At 50.9% G+C, this 18,441-nt stretch overlaps 4 protein-coding genes across 4 annotated transcripts; 3 read left to right on the top strand and 1 right to left on the bottom strand.

The window, feature by feature from the left end:
* Nucleotides 1-7,873: 7,873 nt before the first annotated feature.
* On the top strand, nt 7,874-8,558 carry LTHEOB_6449 (60S ribosomal protein L30; the record flags this gene model as incomplete). The annotated part of the gene is made up of 4 exons (XM_035515706.1): nt 7,874-7,946; nt 8,001-8,105; nt 8,212-8,261; nt 8,460-8,558. The coding sequence occupies 4 exons, from the start codon at nt 7,874-7,876 to the stop codon at nt 8,556-8,558; spliced, it is 327 nt and encodes a 108-aa protein (XP_035373032.1).
* Nucleotides 8,559-10,032: 1,474 nt separating this feature from the next.
* On the bottom strand, nt 10,033-10,296 carry LTHEOB_6448 (uncharacterized protein; the record flags this gene model as incomplete). Its single annotated transcript, XM_035515705.1, has 1 exon — nt 10,033-10,296. One exon carries the CDS (start codon nt 10,294-10,296, stop codon nt 10,033-10,035), a length of 264 nt encoding a protein of 87 aa, XP_035373031.1.
* A 1,547-nt stretch (nt 10,297-11,843) lies between these two features.
* LTHEOB_6447 (Beta/gamma crystallin) lies at nt 11,844-12,356 on the top strand (the record flags this gene model as incomplete). Its single annotated transcript, XM_035515704.1, has 1 exon — nt 11,844-12,356. One exon carries the CDS (start codon nt 11,844-11,846, stop codon nt 12,354-12,356), a length of 513 nt encoding a protein of 170 aa, XP_035373030.1.
* A 2,873-nt stretch (nt 12,357-15,229) lies between these two features.
* Nucleotides 15,230-15,835, top strand: LTHEOB_6446 (Sac3 ganp family protein; the record flags this gene model as incomplete). Its single annotated transcript, XM_035515703.1, has 2 exons — nt 15,230-15,232; nt 15,371-15,835. 2 exons carry the CDS (start codon nt 15,230-15,232, stop codon nt 15,833-15,835), a joined length of 468 nt encoding a protein of 155 aa, XP_035373029.1.
* Nucleotides 15,836-18,441: the final 2,606 nt, after the last annotated feature.

Genomic DNA, 18,441 nt, shown 5'->3' with positions numbered 1-18,441 from the left:
TTCTCCCCTCGACGACCCCAGAAAAATTGAATACCGAAGTGCCAACGCTTGATCCGGAGAGGGAAAAACCGTGGAGCCATCAACGCATGGTTCGGAAGGTATTGTTTTCTCCAAAGCTCTTCAATTAGGAAACTGCAAATCCTACATCCATACTCGGACGCTCTTTGTAAATCTGAAAGGCTTTTATGATGGCTTTCCTCGTCACTTTGCAAGACCACAATGCACATCGCGCAGAGCATCTTGTTGGTTGAGTGATGGTTGGTGGGATAGGAACGAAGAATGCGCTCCTTTTGTTGTATGTAATATCAAGGTTGACGAGCCGTGGTGAGCGCGCACAGAAACTGCCGGGCCCCGCTTTGGTCGGAGTGTCACCATGAATTCGGCAATTGCGCCGATGAAGGATTTGTTAGCCAGGGATTCCATGTTAAACTTAGGATCACATGGTTAAGCGAGCGGAATGTACTAACTACTCGCTGCTGGCGCATACGTGAACCTCAGAAAGGAAACCTCTTCGGCTCTTGCCCTGGGCAGTCATGTGCCGTATGTGACATATGCTGCAATCATCAGTATGATGCATTATTCGATACAATTACGACTATGTTTGCAACGCGTTCTCAATAGAGTCAGTCCTATTCTAGTCAATCCGAGAGATTCTATATTTATTAGTACCACTGAATACAATAGTATTCTTCTTCTATGCGTGTAGATCTGCTGTGTTGAGGATCGGAGAGAGCTTTTTCCCAATTAGTAGCTGTGACTGACGGGTCACCAGCTACTATGAGCCTATTAGAGCCCCATACTAATTATCCTTGTTGGAGAGTCACATCATGGTGATGGTATTGAAGGATGATCGATTAGTAGCTACGGTGGGTTTGAACGATATGCGTTCAAAGCAAACTACACTAAGCCTAATCGGGCAGCGAACATGTTGTAGCAAACGCAGCCGGCCTACGCCTGCTGGCACGATCCTCAAATGGTGTATATGCTTTTGTCTTAACAGTAAACATTTGCTTACCAGCAACTCTCCCGCCATTTGATGTCCATATAAAAGTTCGTCCTACCATCTACCCGCCCGCACCCTACGTGTCTCCGTAAATACAATCCGGCGGTTGTAGAAATTATATTTGTCAGTTCTTCTCCTCCTATCCAGTAAGACGACACTTCGTAATCGCCGGAATACAGGGCTATATAGATGTCGTTTCTTCTTTGCTCCCTAGGTCAACGTTCAAGCCGCGCGATTCTCGGTAGAAAATAGAAGACATCTAGGGCGAAGAATGATTGTTACTAAAACTCATGCGACGAAATGCTGTTGATTTAGCCTCATTGGCTACGCATGAGGGATGCCTATGAAAAACAACAATGTTGTTTCGGACTTATTTGATAATTATCTACGTATTTCATGTTTACATCACAGCGAATGGATAGATTATAAGACGAATGTTACATATATACTAAAAATACCGAAAGGTAAATAGCGAAACACCTCTAGGAAACTTGGAAAAAAAGATAGAAATATTATTCAGTAAGATCTCACACACTTGCTAATTTATTATGAAAGAAAAAATGAAAGAGAAACAGCTCTTATTCAATCCTTCATCGAGATGGATGACGAAGTCCTATCTGACTCTCGAGATCACTTATTCGCGGAACCTCTCTCACTGGCTGACCTCGAAAGTCTCCGTCCGGTAGAGGTGCCGATAAATATCTCTCATCTTCATCTCTGCGGGATGAACCTTGAGATTGAGTTGGAAAAGTCTCTTGGTCGTTGAATAAGCTGGAAATCAACTCCCCGAGGGCCCCCAACAACAGTTTCATAATCAGGAAGAGTGGAAGGAGTTGTTTCAATTCTTCCATCACTCTTGCAAGCGCTTTGGCTAATTTTGCGCACAACTTGCTGAACAAGTTGGCCATTAACTCTCCGAGAGCCCCCGACAGTACATATGCAATGAAGAGGGGTGGGAAAAGTCGTCTCAACTCTCTCTCCACCGGTTGGAGATGTCGTTTCAGCTCTCCGTTCACTCGCTGAATAACTGGTTTCAGCACACCGTTTACTCGTTGAAGAAGTCGTTCTAGGCCTTTCTTGACTTTTCCGAGTGGTTTGGCTAATGCTTCCCAGCAGCTTTTGAACGCTTCGAGTAGGTCCACGACAAAGTATAAGGCAATTACAGTCAAGAGAAAGGTGATCGCTGCTGTACCGGACATCCTCGCTAAAATGGACCCCGCTGGTGTTTCACTCATGCTGAAAATTCCCGTTGCAAACCCAAGCGGGAGAAACACCACGGTAACATAAGTAAAGTACCGAGTATTCTCTGCCCCACGAAGGTTCAGGTCATCTCTAATGTAGTCGCGCCTACTAATTAGAGAAGACCTTAGTGACTGTGCCTTCTCTTGAAGTTGTAGGAGCTCTCGTACACTCTCGGCGTTCGAGAGCTGCATTCTCCTCAGTGCTGGCCTATACCTGTTCTCGTCTTTTTTGGTCCACCGTGGTGTCTCCGTCCCACGGTTCTTCTCTCTATCGTTCCAGCTTTCAATCTTTTTGACCGTATCACTTAAGTCCTCGTCCAGGACTTGGAGCAGTTGCTGGATCACCTCCCATCGCGCACTGAATGAGAAGTAGGCGTTGCCATCAATCTTGGAGAAAAGGACAGTCTCTTTGACTTTATCCGGGAGATCCTTCGTTTCGTTTTCTTCAGATCTGGATAGGCTCGTGGAAGCAAGAACGTCCTTTATCTTCTCGAGTATCTCTTGCGTGCCGGCCGTTACCTTCCTGATCATCTCTTCAAAGAGGATCAGCTCAAGAACCTTGCGCTGATTCCATGTGCGCTTCTTTGACCCACTCCCAGGAAGTGCCAGTTCGGAACTTCCAACTTTTCTTGAAAGAAAATCATTCAGAAGTTCCTCTACCTCCTGCGCGCTTCCTCCGACTTGAGTGCCTTGGTCTCCCTTCTTCTTGCCCATCCAATCACCGAAATTGATAATATGGCAAATCCAGTAGCAATCGAAAAAGTCTCCATTAAATCGAAAGCCCATAGAGGCTCGACGGATCCTCTTCGCAAGGGCAATCTCGGGCTTCGATTGAGCACCGTTTCCTTGTTTCTCAAGCTGATAGAAGGACAGTTGGAATTCAGTCTTCCATGAGTTATTTCTCGCAGACGGATCATCTAGAAAGTGCTTATCCCAGTTGTTGTGCCTTCCGAAGAAACCCGTAAGCGCTGGTTCTTCTGACTCGGGTACGGCGGCGGGACATATTGCAGCGGCTTCCTCGTCACTGGAAGATAACCAAATGATTTTCTTCTTGATGAGCATATTATCCTTCTTGGTTCGCCATTGTTGTAGCCTCGCAAAGAATTCTTCGCTGGTGCATGGTTGTGGGTCGACAAGAGTGTGGTGGTCATCCGTTTGGTTCTTCCGCTTGGGTATGTCGATAACGAGTCGTCGCAACTCCGCAACGGGGATTCTTCGCTGTGTGGTTGCATTCAGCAGATCGATGAAAGAGCGGGTTGAGTTGAAATGCAAGAAGTCTGGACAAGGAACGAGCCATTCATCCGAGATTTCGAAAATATTTTTCTGATCGGTGAAATCTTGACCACCCAATACGGTTTTAGCCCGAATGAATTTAGGCATGGAACTTCGTTTTTGTGTAGGTTGGACCATTTGTGATTCTGGTTGCTTGGTTGTCTTCCTTTGGCTGGCAGCTTCGGACTTTTCCAGTGGCGCCTGCTTTTCTTGACCGCTGGTTTCCTCCAGTCTCTCCTTAGCGTATCTCCAGAGAATGTAAGGTAGCTCAAACGATGTGTGCCAGTAAGAGTCGCGACCAGACCAACGCAGCTCCAAGCCCTCATTGAAAGTCGCTGGAAGCTTCAACTCGCGAGTGAGGAAACCTGGGAAAATGCCACTGGCAGAGCAGCTCTGGAGTAACACTTTCAACGCTCCATCAAAGATATCGCTCGCTGGTCTGGAATCGATCTGATTGCCATGTCTTGCTATTTGGATGGCTAATCCGTATTGAAGTGGTTCTTGCCAGTCTTTGTCATCGGTTCTTTGATGGCGAGTTTGAACGTCCAAAGTCCGGATCCACTCGTCAAGGACTGCCTTCCTCCCCATAAATAGTTGAGAGTATCTGGTCGCTTTCGAAGCATCGCGAAAGAATTGCTGCTCTTCGTAGAACAGTACAGTGTCCATAGTGTCCAGAAAGAAGCTGTTGTCCCGGGTGTCTCGGTAGGTCGCAAACATCCGCTCGTCGGCCAAGGTGTTTTGAGTAGTGAACCTTTTCAGTATCCTTCTTCTGGCCTGGTTGGACGTGTGTACACCAAGGGCGATCTGCCGCTCCCGCCTGTTTGCCAAATGTGGTTCCAAATCCTGGCGAGAATTCATCCCAAGATCTTCCAGCACCTCTGTAGTTTTCAGAGCTTTCCAAATCAGGACATGGTCTCTCAGGTAGTACCCTTCCTCAGCGCCCTCATGCGAGACTCTTGGAAACACACAATAGTCTCTGTTGTCACTTTTTCGAAGAGACTCAATCCACTTCTCCATGAAATCGCCCACCTGATCAACGAACCAAACTGGGACTTTATCACTTCCCTCAACTTTCGATGCAAAGTCTCCCGCGATGATAATTTGGAGCGGGGTATGCTGAGGGTTTCGATGCTCTCGTAAGCGCGTTATCTCCCGGCCGTTTGCCCAATATCCTGCAAGAAACTGGCTGTTGTCGTTTGGGTCTTTTTTGATGTGCAGAAAAACCCACTCTAAATGTCCTTTCAATGTTTCAAAAATCCGCTCTTTCAGTGTGGGAAAGTATCGTATCTCATAAAGGGAGTAAATTGCGAGGAGAAACTGGAACGCAAAGCTGGCAATGGTCAGCAAAAAATAAGTCAAACAATGTCCAGCAACTTACAAGCTTGCAGACACGAGAACATGGTGTCCAGAAATATCTCCACACGTCAGGGCTATTGGATTGCCTCTTTCTGACTGTTCAGCCATCGCTTGAGATTGTCTTGTAGACTTCTCGAAGATTTCATCTCGAACGGGCGTATCTGATACTGGAATACTGCAAACAGACAGGATATGCTCAAGATTGCGTTTCATGATGAAGTTGAAATGCTCCGACGTTGACAGAGATAGCCCTCCATCATATGAATTCTGAGCGATTAAATCGTCCAAGTTCAATACCGAGACCGGTATTAGAGTGGATTTCCAGGAATAGTCCTCTGCCTTATGCTGTAGTCTGTACACGACGGTGATCTCGAGGGAAGTATCAGACTTTGATTCCCGGTCTCTTTCGAATACGCGGACGTTTTCGGAATCAAGGTCAATCTCGTACGTTCCGCTGCGGTTCTCATCCCGTGTCTTTGCTATTTTCGTAGCACAACCGTTTACGAAAACAGCGATGACCAATTCAACTGCTTCATAAGTGGCTGGAATTCGATGGCGGGTCACCAGACTGTACTGATTTTGTCCCGTGGTGGTGTAGTATCCAGCACCATGGGGATACTCCATATTGAAATCGTTCCAAGTTTCGGCCCATTCAGATTCGCGTATTTGCAATCTTGATTTGAGTCTCAGGCAGTCCTTGATTGAAACCTTCTTTTCAGTGTTGCAAAGTGTCTCTTCGTTCCGTGGTAGCGAGTGTTCTCTCTGGCCTCCATGGGCGCAGTCCTCTGATGATAGTTGATTCTGGTTTCGATCATCCTGTACTTGATTTCCTTGAACTTGAGTGACTTCGTCCTGGCCTCTGACAGCATCGTTCTCGTGTAGACTTTGACCGACATCATCATCGGCGCTTCGAGGTGGGTGAGCACTACTGCCTTCTCTACAGTTCGTCGCTTCATGTCCTTGTGTTCTCTGGAATAAGTATTGCTGAATAATCGCTCCATGATTTGCGAAATACTGGATTGACACCGATAGATCTCCGATATCGTGGGTGTAACGTGGCCATCGGCTACGTAGGAATTGAAGTCGGGGTTTCGAGCTTGCCAGCTCGGGGTTCAAGCAAAGACCGAAACCCCCTGCAGCGTCTGTTGAAAGATCTAGAAGCTCGTGCATACGGTCTTGGAGAGACCATGGCTCAGATATGCCTGGGTCTGCACAGAAAATTCCAGATGTCCCAATACCGAGGTATCGTGATATCTGCAGAAGGCTTCCGTAGGCATTGACACTGGCAGTTGTGCCTTTCTCTCCAAAAGATGAGTATGACTCCCGACCGTGAAAAAGCCCTTCATTTCTCCACTCAATTCCGGGAGGCAGTCCTGTACTGGAAGGTATCTCAAGAAACTCATCATCGTCGGGCGAGTAAATCTGGCTGCGGGTCTCGGCTTCCTTGAGAGATTTGAACAGACTTGGGCTCGTTTCTCCTATACCAGGGTCAGGACATATCTAGGCTATTTTATGACAATAAGGAAGCTGAGAGTACCGTGAATAAAATGCTCAACGGTTTTGTCATCGATTTCATCCTCAATAGCCTTTTTGTCTGCTTCATCCTTCAAATCAGGGGAGGATTTGGAGGACATCGAGGGAAGCGGCGCGCAAAATGACAAACTCAACGTCTATCAGATAGGTAGGTGTCCAGTGTGAGCGAGATACCAAGAGCGAGGAACATGCAACTACACAAGAACTTATAGAAGCTCGATTGAGGACGACGTGGGAAGATCTGAGTCGGAGAACGCTATTTGATAAATCTGTACGCTGAATAATCTCAAGCGAGAAAAGTGGGATTCGGACGAGGCTGAGACACCAATACTGTTAGATAGCTGACATCTGATGTCGATCGACGACATATTACGTGTTCAATGCATGCATCGTCGATCGCATCCAAATTCGGATTGCACATCTTGATCAAGACTCTCCATATCGTTCTAGATTCACTTCCGCATAGGCTCACATAAGTCGTGATTCTGCCAATGGCGACCAATAGTAACCGCATTCTGTGCTGGTGGAACTCGTAGTGTCCGCCCCCACCCTGTCCAAATTCAGCTCGCTACCCCGCCCGGTTATGCACTTTATCGTACGTAGTGAGCTGAAAGCTAGGCGTTCACTTACTTTTTCTCAGGTTCCGACATTGGCCTCGGTACCGCTTGCTGATTGCTCAGCTTTGTCCTTACCGACCTTCTATTTTCGAATGGGGATGCAGATATGCGCAATCTGGCGTTCTGCATGTTCTGTATCCGTGCCCAATATTTGCCGGGTTTAATTCATGGCTGCAGCGGCGGAGAATGAATAGAAATCCGAAAAAGGTGCCGGCGGCGATGTCCGAATAATGTATTGGATTGTGTGCGCGTGCGTAGTTGGATGTGATTAAGGTGTAGCTTGCGAAGATGCTTACTTACTTTGGCCCTTTTTGCCTCGGGTCACATTTTGCAGTGATGTAGAGCAGAGCCGAAGCGATTGCGCCCTTGCTTCGGGAATCCATTCTGTTTGATTTTGGAGATTGGTGGTGGCGCTGAAGTTACTTGTCAGACAGTTCTATGTGACATTTCCTTTTTGCCAGCCCGAGTAATTTTCCGTCGTCTAATTTCTTTTGACCCCCTTAATGCTTCTTTGTTTGTGTGTTACGCGATACTTCTTTACCGTAGTTCTACAACGTGCAAGTGGAGGAGACCGGCATGCGGCGACCTGGTGCAGCACATGATTCCTGGAGCATTACCATTGCTCCACGGGGTCGCCATCCTTGCTGTATGAATTGATTTTTGTAGCATGGAAATGCTAGAAAGCATCCAGCAAGTTGAGAATGGTCCACAAAATAGTCCGCGCTTGGTTACGTTAGCAAAGGCAGGCTAGCGCCCTCGCTTACAACGACGGTGCCAGCCGAAAACCTCTCCTCTCCAACCACGACTTTTTGCCATACCCACGACCTACGCCTAACGCTCACGACGACACAATGGCCCCCAAGAACAAGAAGTCCACCGACACCCTGGCCTCGCGCCTGGCCCTCGTCATGAAGTCGGGCAAGGGTGTGTTCTGACCTCGGTCGCGTTTCCCGTCCAAAACTAACACCACGGTCGCAGTCACCCTCGGTTACAAGTCTTCCCTGAAGGCTCTCCGCATGGGTAAGGCGAAGCTCGTGCTCATCGCCGCCAACACCCCGCCTCTGCGCAAGTCCGAACTCGAGTGTATGTTTCTCACCGTCTTCCACAATTCCTGGCGGGCCTTGGAAGCCACCAGCCTGGGCGGAAGGCGCCACATTTTGCGTCACGATGGGTGCTAACATTTCTCTAGACTACGCCATGCTGGCCAAGGTGTCCGTCCACCACTACAGCGGCAACAACGTACGTCCCATTCGCCCACCCATACCTCGAGCGGCTTTGCCATACTGGTGATGAGGATCTTGCAAATCGTCCCGACGATTCCTGCAATTCCCTCGGGGCGATCGGTTCTCGCAACCTTTCGCCCGGTCCTGAGAAGAAGCTTGAAATGAATAAGCTTTGGAGGACCAACAACAAATGCTAACAATCATACCATAACAGATTGAGCTGGGCACGGCTTGTGGAAAGCTTTTCAGGTGCTCCACTCTGGTTGTCTTGGATGCTGGCGACTCCGACATCCTGGTTGGTTCTTCGGCCTAAGCGTCGAGTCCGTCTTGATTGCCGTCTAGCAGGACGTGGGATCTGGCGAAGGCAGGCCGCTCCGAGAGAGTTTGGCTGAATAAAAAATGCAAAATTATCACTGAGATTGACTTGCCCCATGTTTTGTGAATATACGCGTCTCTGAAAGGTCGATTTGCATCTGCGAATCCGCTTCACTGGACCCCATTTGAGTTTCACAGATTCCTTGCTGCCTGCATTTCAGAAACACGCCGAAGGATACGCCGGACTCGCCTTGCTCCGGAGTCCTTCCACCAGGCTGACCCGGGAATTGTGTTTCAAGCCTCTGGATATGCGCTGCTGATCTCCGACGCCTTTTTTCCCCGCAAGCCTGTCCGAGCTACTCCTCAGACTCGGACAATCACAGTACACGACTGATGCTCCCTTTAACAAGTCTGATCGTGCATCGTCCGCTTGTCTCGAAGGCCTCGGAGAAACCCGAAGGGCATTTGCTCCAGTGCATGTTGGATGCGGAATAAAGAAAACCAGTGTCAGAAATTGTGAGACCTTATTTCGAGAATGTAATTTCCGGTGGAGGGCTACTCTGGTACAAATGCTAAAAGCAAAGCCATGTTGAATGGCATCGCAAAACAAACCCAATGGAACACGCAGATACGGAACTCCGCCTCCAAGCCAGGACTTCCACCAAGTAAATCAAACAAGCTCAAGTAAATTTTAAAATCAAACTGTAGGTAATTTCGCGGCGGCTTGAACTACTTATCTTTTTTCGTATATTAAACTGGCTTGATTTACTTAAGACTAGTTTTACCTGATACCCCTGCAATATCCCTGCTAGAGGAGAGGTAAGGGTATATATATTCCTACCGTACCCCTGCCTCCCCCCTGCTTTCCCCCTTACTTCCCTTTACCCAGGTAATTATCGGCTGATTTGATTTACTTAGTATTTTAAGAGGGTGAAAATTGATTTACTTAGTGGGGGCTAAAACTGAGTAGGTAAAAACGAAACTCGATTTGAACTGCGAAACTGTTTCAAACTGCCAAGCTTACTTGAATTGGTGGAAGTCCTGCTCCAAGCTAGTGCTCCACCTTCCAACACAAACGCCAACAAAACGACCCTTCAACAGAAGAACCAAAGACAACTGCACGCCCACCTGCAAAGCACGCACAACCCAGCACACCGACAACCAACCGCAATTAACTCCTTCCCCGCCACACCAACATCAATTCCGAACCGCCTCTTCCTCTCCCCCGTTTCCGACCTCGCCACTTCATCCTCCTCTTCATCCCACCAGCCCAAGCTCAGAACCTCTCCCAGAAGCTCGTCATCCAGCTCCCCATCGCGCTCTCGGATCATCCGGACCAGGCGGCTTCCGGCAAAGAGCTTCATCTTGGCCGCGATGCTACCCGGATCATAGGGCAGTAAACGAGTTTTCGGTGTGAGAGCGAAATAAATGGCTGCGCAGAGCGCCATAGCGCCCAAGATGCCTTCAAGAATTCACGTCGCTATGGCGCTTTGGACCAGGCGTTCTTGACGAGTGAAGACGGTGGCGTTGAAGGTGGACGGGTCGAGCAGGCCCGGGAGAGCGGCGCTGATGTTCGGGGTCATTGGAATCCGATGTTCGTTCAAGATCTGCACTACGGTTCGTGCATAGACGTGTTCCATCCGGCTGACAAGGCGGTCGGCGTTGGCGCGACCCAGGAGCTCTTCTATCGGCGGACCGTCTTTGCCATAGGTAACGGCCGTGAAGAAGCCGTCCATGTTTATTTTGGAAGGATTATCATCGTAGAGGGCGGGCATCCCTATCGTCAGGATGTCTGTGTAAGTCAAGAGGCGTTTCTCGCTGTCTTCCTCGTCTGGTTGCGGATTTCCTTCAGAGAGGTCAATGGTGTAGTTCGGCAGCGTAAAATTGACAACGGTGTGCAGGGCTTCTATGTAAGGTGTGCATTGAATAAGAGAAACGTCTTCGAGTACGTCATGGCCCACCCGAGCAACAGCAAACCATCTATATGTTGGAGTGTTGTAGCCAATTTCTGTGCTATTGGGGATCGGAGAATCATCGATGGAGCTCAACAGACTCGCCGCACGATAAGTAGCATTGGGAATGATGCCCACACCCCCTGAGTAAAATTCCGTCGTTGGCTCCCTATCAAGATACTCAGGGAGAGATGCAATGCTGAAACTTTTCGAATCGTAAGGAGCTTGGTCCCAAATCCCTCGAAAAGTGAAATCATGGCCAGACTCACCCGTATTCAGAGCGCCAATCGCATGCCTAAGCAAAGCACCACTTGAACACGCCGCGACCATCTCCGTTCAGATATCCCGCTGATCTCACGCTCGACGCTACACCACAAGGTTCACAAATCTTGGTTCCGCGCCCTTTTTTTCCCCTGGTTGGAGTACTTCTCTGAACACGAGGGACCACCATCATTCAACATGGAAAATTTACATTACGACATCCTCCGAATTTCCCTATAAACTCCAGGCGTGAGAGTTTCAGTACCACCTCGACTACGGACAAGGCCGACCGGCCCCATGAGCGACAGTAGTTCCATACGTCACACTCTGCACGCTCACGACAGTCTTGAAATGGACACCAACAATAAGTACAAGGACAGCTATGGCTGGGAAAAAATTCTTGGGGCTTTTGGGGGGCAACCATTATGTCTGCATTCAGGCCAATCATAATACAACGATGACATCGTGGCAGGGTTTCAGATGCAGGTGCTGAAGGAAGTGGACATCCCGTGAATAAATACGGGTACGAAAGAACGTCGGTCCTTGAGAATGGCTGGATGTGCTTGGCGGAACATTGCTGTATGCTAGTCAGGCCTCCTACCAGACCACCGGACCCAGAGGGGTGCCGAGTCCCTCCACAGCCTTTCAGATTCTGGGTTGAGAGGACGGCGTGGCAATGTGGGAGAGGAAACTATAGCCAGACGGCCAAGCCGCAATGCGCCACCTCCGCCAACCCATGGATGGTAATAATCCACCGGCTTTGAGACTCCAGCCACGAGAATCTCGATCGATCCAGTGACCCTCGAGGTTCTGCAAGAGTAGGTAGTAGTTTCATGGGCCCATGGCTGGGGTTTGAAGGGAGAACAATATCAACGACGAACAATGAAGACTGGGAACAATATCAACACCACATGCCAAAAGCTCACGCATCACCAACCACATCTATCTTTGTACCATATCTCTTTGTCCAACCTCCATATAGAGAACGTGTGCCCCTTCCTACCCATCGCTACCTGCTCCAGCAGATACAACCTTACCCATATACATTCCTTACACCAACCACACCAACCATGCAACTCACCAACACCCTCCTCCTCACCCTCAGCGCCGTAGCACTCACCCTCGCCGCCCCGCAAGTCGGCGCCACCCCCGAACTCGGCGTCGCCAAAGACTTCCCGGCCACGGACCTCGACTTCCTCGACTTCGCCATCCCGGACAGCCCCGGCGCCACCATCACGCCCACCACGACCACCACCCCCAGCACCAACGCAACAGCAACCAAGCTCGCGCCGCGCCAGAACGGAACGGTGGCGCCGAAGCGGATGCGGTACTGCCAGCACGACAACGGGCGGGGCGAGTGCCGCAACATCGAGTTCCCGGACATGAAGTGCGTGAACCTGGACCGGGCGTGGGACAACCGCATCAGCAGCGCGTACATCAACGCGCCGTGGTGGTGCCGGTGGCACCCGGAGAAGAACTGCAAGGGGCGCAGGGTCGACATGCGGTTTCCTGGCATCTTCAACTTCAAGACGGTCGGGATGAATGATCAGGCGAGTTCGTTTTTTTGTTGGCATATGTTTTAAGTTGGGGTGTATGGGGATGGAGATAGAGAGAGAAAGGAACTTGTGCATGTTTTGCTGCTAGAGAGGTTTGGAAGTGTATTATTAGTACGACGCACCACGCTGTTTGGCGGTGATGTCTGGTCTTTTCTTCAACTCCCCTTGTTTCCCCACTCTTCTGGTAGTTTATACTTTCGCTTGAATTGTATATTTGTGTATTTTCGTTCCGAAATACCTTCAACAGCTGTCGTGATTGACTTTCCTTCAGGATGACAAAGAAGCGGCTTTTGACCAGCGATGAGGATTTGCCGTATGCAAGAGGCTGGCCGGAAGAACCGAAACGGATGGGACACCGGCTTTGTTGATCTTGCCCGGGGACTTGTATCCTGTTTCAGCCTCGTTGATTTGGACGAAAACTCTCGAGGTGATGCGCAGCATCAGGACGCTGACCTGAGAGTGGAGATCATGTTCGATGCTGTCAACGCAGCGGTTGGAGCTGTCTCTAACACCTGGAATCAGCTTCAGCCCCATTATCTCTTCCCCAGCAAGACTTTGTGCTAGCGGAACACCCAGAGTCTTGGGCAGCCAGGAATGCAAGGCGTCGCCGCCGAGGAGGACAGCTTCAGCGAACACGAGGCGTGGCCACCATTGGGGTGTGCGATGAGTACAAAGAACTGACCAACTGGCGCTCTCCGAGTGCAACTCGGACGTTTCTGGCAGAGAGAGACAGCTGGGATGGGCCTCGTTCCTGGTGCTAACTTCGTCTGAGACAGACAAGAGCGTTTGCGGCTGGTCGGGCGGCAGTTGTGACGATGCTACCTTACCCTAGCTTTCAAATGCTTCGTGCTGTGGCCTCATAGGCTCGGCCATTGTCATTTTGATCCAGTTCAATGTATGAGGTGGCACGGCGGCAGTTAGAGAGATGGTTCGCGGTCTTGATGGCTCTCTGTTGTGTCGAGGGAAGGATAGTGACAGGCGATGCATGGTACATCTCGATCTGGTAACATTTATCTGGATACTAACTCATTGATCAGTCTAATGCGGAGCTTGACAGAAGAGGATGATTCGGAGGAGTATGGGGTGCTTGATCCAAGAAATATCTTCACAGTGAGTTAGTGATGCTAGTAGTCATGACAGATGAGTTCAAGACAAGGGGTAGGATGGCAGAGAGAAAGGTGAGCATCGGTTCAAGATTCTGGAAGTGCCCATGGGATCTAATGTATGTTTTGGAAAGATGCAAGGCGAAGACGGTGGCAGGAACACGACGACATCGTCCTGTTGGAGGAACGTGAAGAGAGATTGACGTGGGAATGAACCAGACAAGGTATGGTCAAGCTCAGCTGGGAGAGTAGATGTGATGAGACTTGCGGCAGAAAGCTGGTCTCGAGTGACGCTAAATGATGCTTCGCGGTTGTGAGACGGTGGGGTAGTGGGCTGCAGCGACAAGAAAATTCGCAGACTGAGGCTTTCGCTTGCGTGTCTGGTGGGAGGAAAAGGCGGTCGGGCGTAGGATGGTTCCAATGGTCTGGTAAAATCAGCGGCTCGAAGCCGTCGTCGCGCCGTCCAGTGTCCATTCTGCCTCGTTATTTTCGGCGAGATGGTCAAATTGCGCGCCCTGCTTCCGCGACAAAGGAACTCACAGCCAAATAGGCATTTAGCAAGTTTGTGCCTTGTATGCTCGAGGAGTTCAGCTGGAGCTTGCGTGCACGTACACAGGGCGCTTGCCGCGGGAGAGTAAGTAGCCCGTGTGTTGGACATATTAGCAGGTCTCGTCGATGCTCAGCCTGTTCAAATATGTTGTGTCAGCACCCCGCTCTCGTCGGGGCCTCGTGTTGCGCAGCCATTGCGGTCGCAGGCGTTCTTCGCAGCTGTGTTCCAGTCCAGAGTTGGCTGCTTGCGTCTGAAATGTGATAGTTTGCTCGAGACGGTCTTGTCTGCGGTAGCAGAAGCTAATGATAGCCAGAGCGTAGACAGATCCATTTTACTCTGTCTAACCGCGCTGAAAGTGGACATACCGTGATAGCAGTGGGGGCGCGGCGCTGAGAGCATGCTGAGAATCAGAAGAGCATGGCTAGCCTCCAAGACGAAATAGCGACTGACCCGCGGCATTGGTAGAGCCATGAAATCAGTTTTCCACCGCCGACAGACTCCCCGAACGGACCGGTGTACCCTTCGAGGCCAGTCAAAGGGCCGAATGATGACAGTGGGACCCATGCGGCTGCCACAGCTGCTACGCACGGGTCAAGTAGCGCGTCATAGCTACGACCGAGGCACTTCACTTCACCTCGCCAGAGATCCGACGCAAATAGCACCACCTGCCGATGCAGACGGGGCCAGCGTAGGCGCTGGGTGCCAAGACCAGCTTCGCTTAATCGAGCAGCAGCGCACAATGGCCATTCGAAAGGTGTCCGGTCTCACCTCCTCGTCTTCTTCGCTCCACATCTACCCTCCACACCACCCGCTCCCGCCTTCGCCACCTCGCCTCGACCCACCCATAGCTCACAAGCTTAGATCAGCCACCGGTGGTATGAATTACTACTTTCGCCTTGCCCTTTCTGCGCCCAGCGACCGATCCACGACATCATCAAGATCTTGAAGCTGATGCTCTGATAGGCTGAGCAGCAATGTCAACCGCTGCGCAGCAGCCGCCTTTCGCAACCGCTTCGCAGCACCATTGATCCAGCTTGCTTTGGTTCATCGGTGAGTCATTCTGCATCAAACCTTCTTCATGGCCGTCGCTGAACCAGCGCAGGATCTTCCGCCACTGGCCGCAAGCTTTGGCGATGCCACCAGCAACCATCCGCCCATGGACCAGCCGGCGCAATGATGTTTACATGCTTTCACACACGCTCACCACCTTTCTGAATGAATTCACACCAAGACACAGAATCGGAGCAATGGTAAAAAAGGGTGCGTCAGCATCCTTATCGCTGGCATATCACGGCCTCAACGTCGATTATCACTCAACCCGGTGCTCCTGTAAGTCTTTTGGAGGATTCTATACCTTCGGCCCCACCAGGGGATTCGTGTGGATGTAGGTGTTTGCTGCTCTCGGCTTTATTCTCGCGCTGTCGATCTCCGCGCCTGGCCAGCCTGACTGGCATAAGTTCGGCCCGGGAGAGTCGATCCATGAATCCATCCACTTGGGCCTCACCTTCGATCACAACCCCGTCGCCTTCCTCGACAGAGGGCCTTGGCAGTGCGTCCGTCTTGACTATCCCTCGCTCAAGCAGACGAGCGCTCCCCAGGAGCGCGCCGGTCTGACTAAGCACACCAAGCCTGCTGTTCGTGGCAATCAGAAGGTTACCATTGGCGACCATGTCGGCGGTGTGCCCGTCTTGACTGTCCCTCGGAAGCAAGAGATTCTCGTTGCTCACGAGATTACCGATGAGGAGCGCGTTTCCAAGCCTACCGCCCATGTCGTCCACAAGAAGTACTCTGACCCCAAGGGCAAGATGCCCCGCTTTGGAATTCTCATCCCCAGTCGGCCGCATGAGCGATGAGGCATTCATCATCTCCCTCGTCATTCGGAGCATCGATTCGGTCGGCCCTGGGCCTTCGCAACCCGGAGCCTGCAACCTCGCTCCAAGGAGCAATGCCAGCTATGACTTCCAAAGTCTATGTAAGAAACGAACCTGCAGATCAACTCGCGCTCGACTGGCCATTCAGGGGAATGGCCCTGGCCACGCGTACTCGATGCAATCTCGCCTGGCCCGAACTTTTCGTCTTCTGGGCAAAGAGAGCAGGGGCTCCACGAGCCCTGGAACTCTGAAGGAGATCGAACTGGTGTCATGTGGTCAGAGCGCCCTCGAACACCTCTCGTGGAATATATCCGACTTTAGATCCGGAGTTCTTCTACGCCCCTATCGTACCGAACCGTGAAGACGTGGCTTCCCCGCCTGCCGCAAACAATTCTTCATCAAGTAATTTTCTGGCGGGGAAAAAAAAGGAAGAAATGTCAGATCCAAGACATGGAATCTCCACTGAAAGGGGACTCGGTGGGCTTGCGTCGCGTATTGCAAGGACCACTTCCGCGACCAAGACAAGTGCGACGGGCTCTCGTTGCATCGCGTTCAACGGCTCGGTCCATTTGCTAAAGTCCTTTCCAGATCGATCTGGGAAGGAGCCCGGACAGCTTGTGGACTGTGCTTGTTGGGGTGCGACTTTTGCCCCCCCTTTGTGGTCTTTGGGTTGGGAGTGGTGGAACAGAGAGAGGAGGGAGGAGGCGGTGGTCCACCTATTACAGCAGGCGGTGGAAAGGGATCTGTTATCTCACGCTTTTTCGCTGCCGGGCTCCGGCGCCATCGTCCCTCCTGGCTGCCCGCCCTCGGACATTGGCTTTCTCTATACCCGTCGCCCTCCCCCAAAAGGCACGTGCGGATGCCCCAACATCCATCCGGTGGACTAAAGACGGAAACCTGCTTCACCATCGCCTTCTTCCTTTAAAAAAACGGCTTCTCGTTGTACCACAAGGTTGGCGCTTGGTTTGCACACACACACACACATACACATACGGATGGCGCGAAACACATTCACTTTCTGGTCTTATGCGAAAGGCCTGCTTTGGCCGGGCAGATTTCCGCCTTGTCTGAGGCTCTCGTGTTGTTCCCTTTATTCTCGACTCGGGACAGCAGCCCTCCGGAGGCCGAGGCGGCATGCAACGAGCTGCTGGATGTCGTGCTGGCAGAACTGAGGGGGGCCGCGAGCTGCCCAATGAAGATGGAAAAGAGGAGCGTTCGTAAACTCCTACTAGAGAAGACTTGCTTCGGAGGGGATGGAAGCCGTTCGGACAGATGGCGTTCGTCTAATACCCGTCGTCCCGTAGTCCCTATGCAGCACAGCTCAAGGGAGTCGAAGAACCTCGTAGTCCATGCCCACAACGGGCGTTTGTGAAGCCAGGGTTAAAGCTTACACATCAGGAAGCCAAACCTTACTTCAACACAGTGGGAAAATATCACATGGTTATATAGATGCTCAAGAAGACGCATGCCGTCATGGTGCTCGAGTAGGTGATCGTGGCATCCTGGGCGGGGTTGTCTGCATGATGGACAAGTATGCGGAGGAAATGGGTTGCAATTCCAAGATACGCAAGATAGAGTAGAGAAATTTCAATGCAGGATAAAAAATACATTACACAGGATACTGGCCGACAGCTACCATGCGAGGTCCTGGTCGTGACAGTGAGCTCCTGTTAAGAGAGTATTATGTGATTGTGCGATGCGTAGTAAGTTACTGGCCAAACGTATTGTGGGAGAATCTTGAACACGACCAGAAGCCTCCAATGCTGCCCCGTGAGGACAGTCAGAATAGTTAGTTTCATCTTGCTCCTGCATTGAATCAAACGTTATTACTTCACTTCATCCGTCTGGGAAACGCCAACCGCGCTGCGTGGGTGAGACGATAACAAGGCGATCAACAACGCCTTGTTTTGAAGCTGTGATATGCCGCTGGCGGACAACCTCAAGTCAACTCAGCCCTGGTGCACTGGACACACACGTTATCTTTGTGGAGGATGGGTGACTCTGTATGCTGCGAATCGCGGATAATAGGAGCCCACGCTGCTGTTGATCGTCAGCGCTAGCGACCGGTGCAGTGCTGGACCTAAGAAGATTTCCTGCTCCTGTGTGAGAATCCAGCTACATCAGGGGTGGATGTGCAGCTTAACTGGATGGCATGAGGAGTAGAACATGTGTGAAGCGGCGAGGAAGCTGGCGCAAACGCCTAACCGCGCGAAGTGTCTGCGGTCCTGCTTTCGTCCGTGACCGAACACCGAAGCACTGCTATGGAAGTGGAGGATGATGGGTTCCGTGGTCTTCTCGGCGGAAGCTTCATATCCATGAAGGAGTGGGCAGCTTTTGAGCTACCAGCAAAAAGGGGAGGTGTCTTTGGCTTCGGGTCACAGCAAGCTAGTCGAGGAGCCCCCAACCTTCATGTACAAAGAGCGACGCACCTGTACTAGCCATAACACAGGATATGTTTCACCCAACGGCCCCAGCCCTCATTCTATCCCTTCACCTTCCACAACCAAGCAGCCAGCAAGCACCGCCGCTCTCCACCTTCCCCGATATCCATTCTGGCTCTCATTTTAGCCAATAGTCTCGTATTCACA

The sequence above is a fragment of the Lasiodiplodia theobromae genome (genome assembly GCF_012971845.1).
Source record: "Lasiodiplodia theobromae strain AM2As chromosome Unknown scaffold_18, whole genome shotgun sequence".
Lineage (NCBI taxonomy): Eukaryota > Fungi > Ascomycota > Dothideomycetes > Botryosphaeriales > Botryosphaeriaceae > Lasiodiplodia > Lasiodiplodia theobromae.
This window is presented reverse-complemented; position numbering and strand designations above follow the sequence as displayed.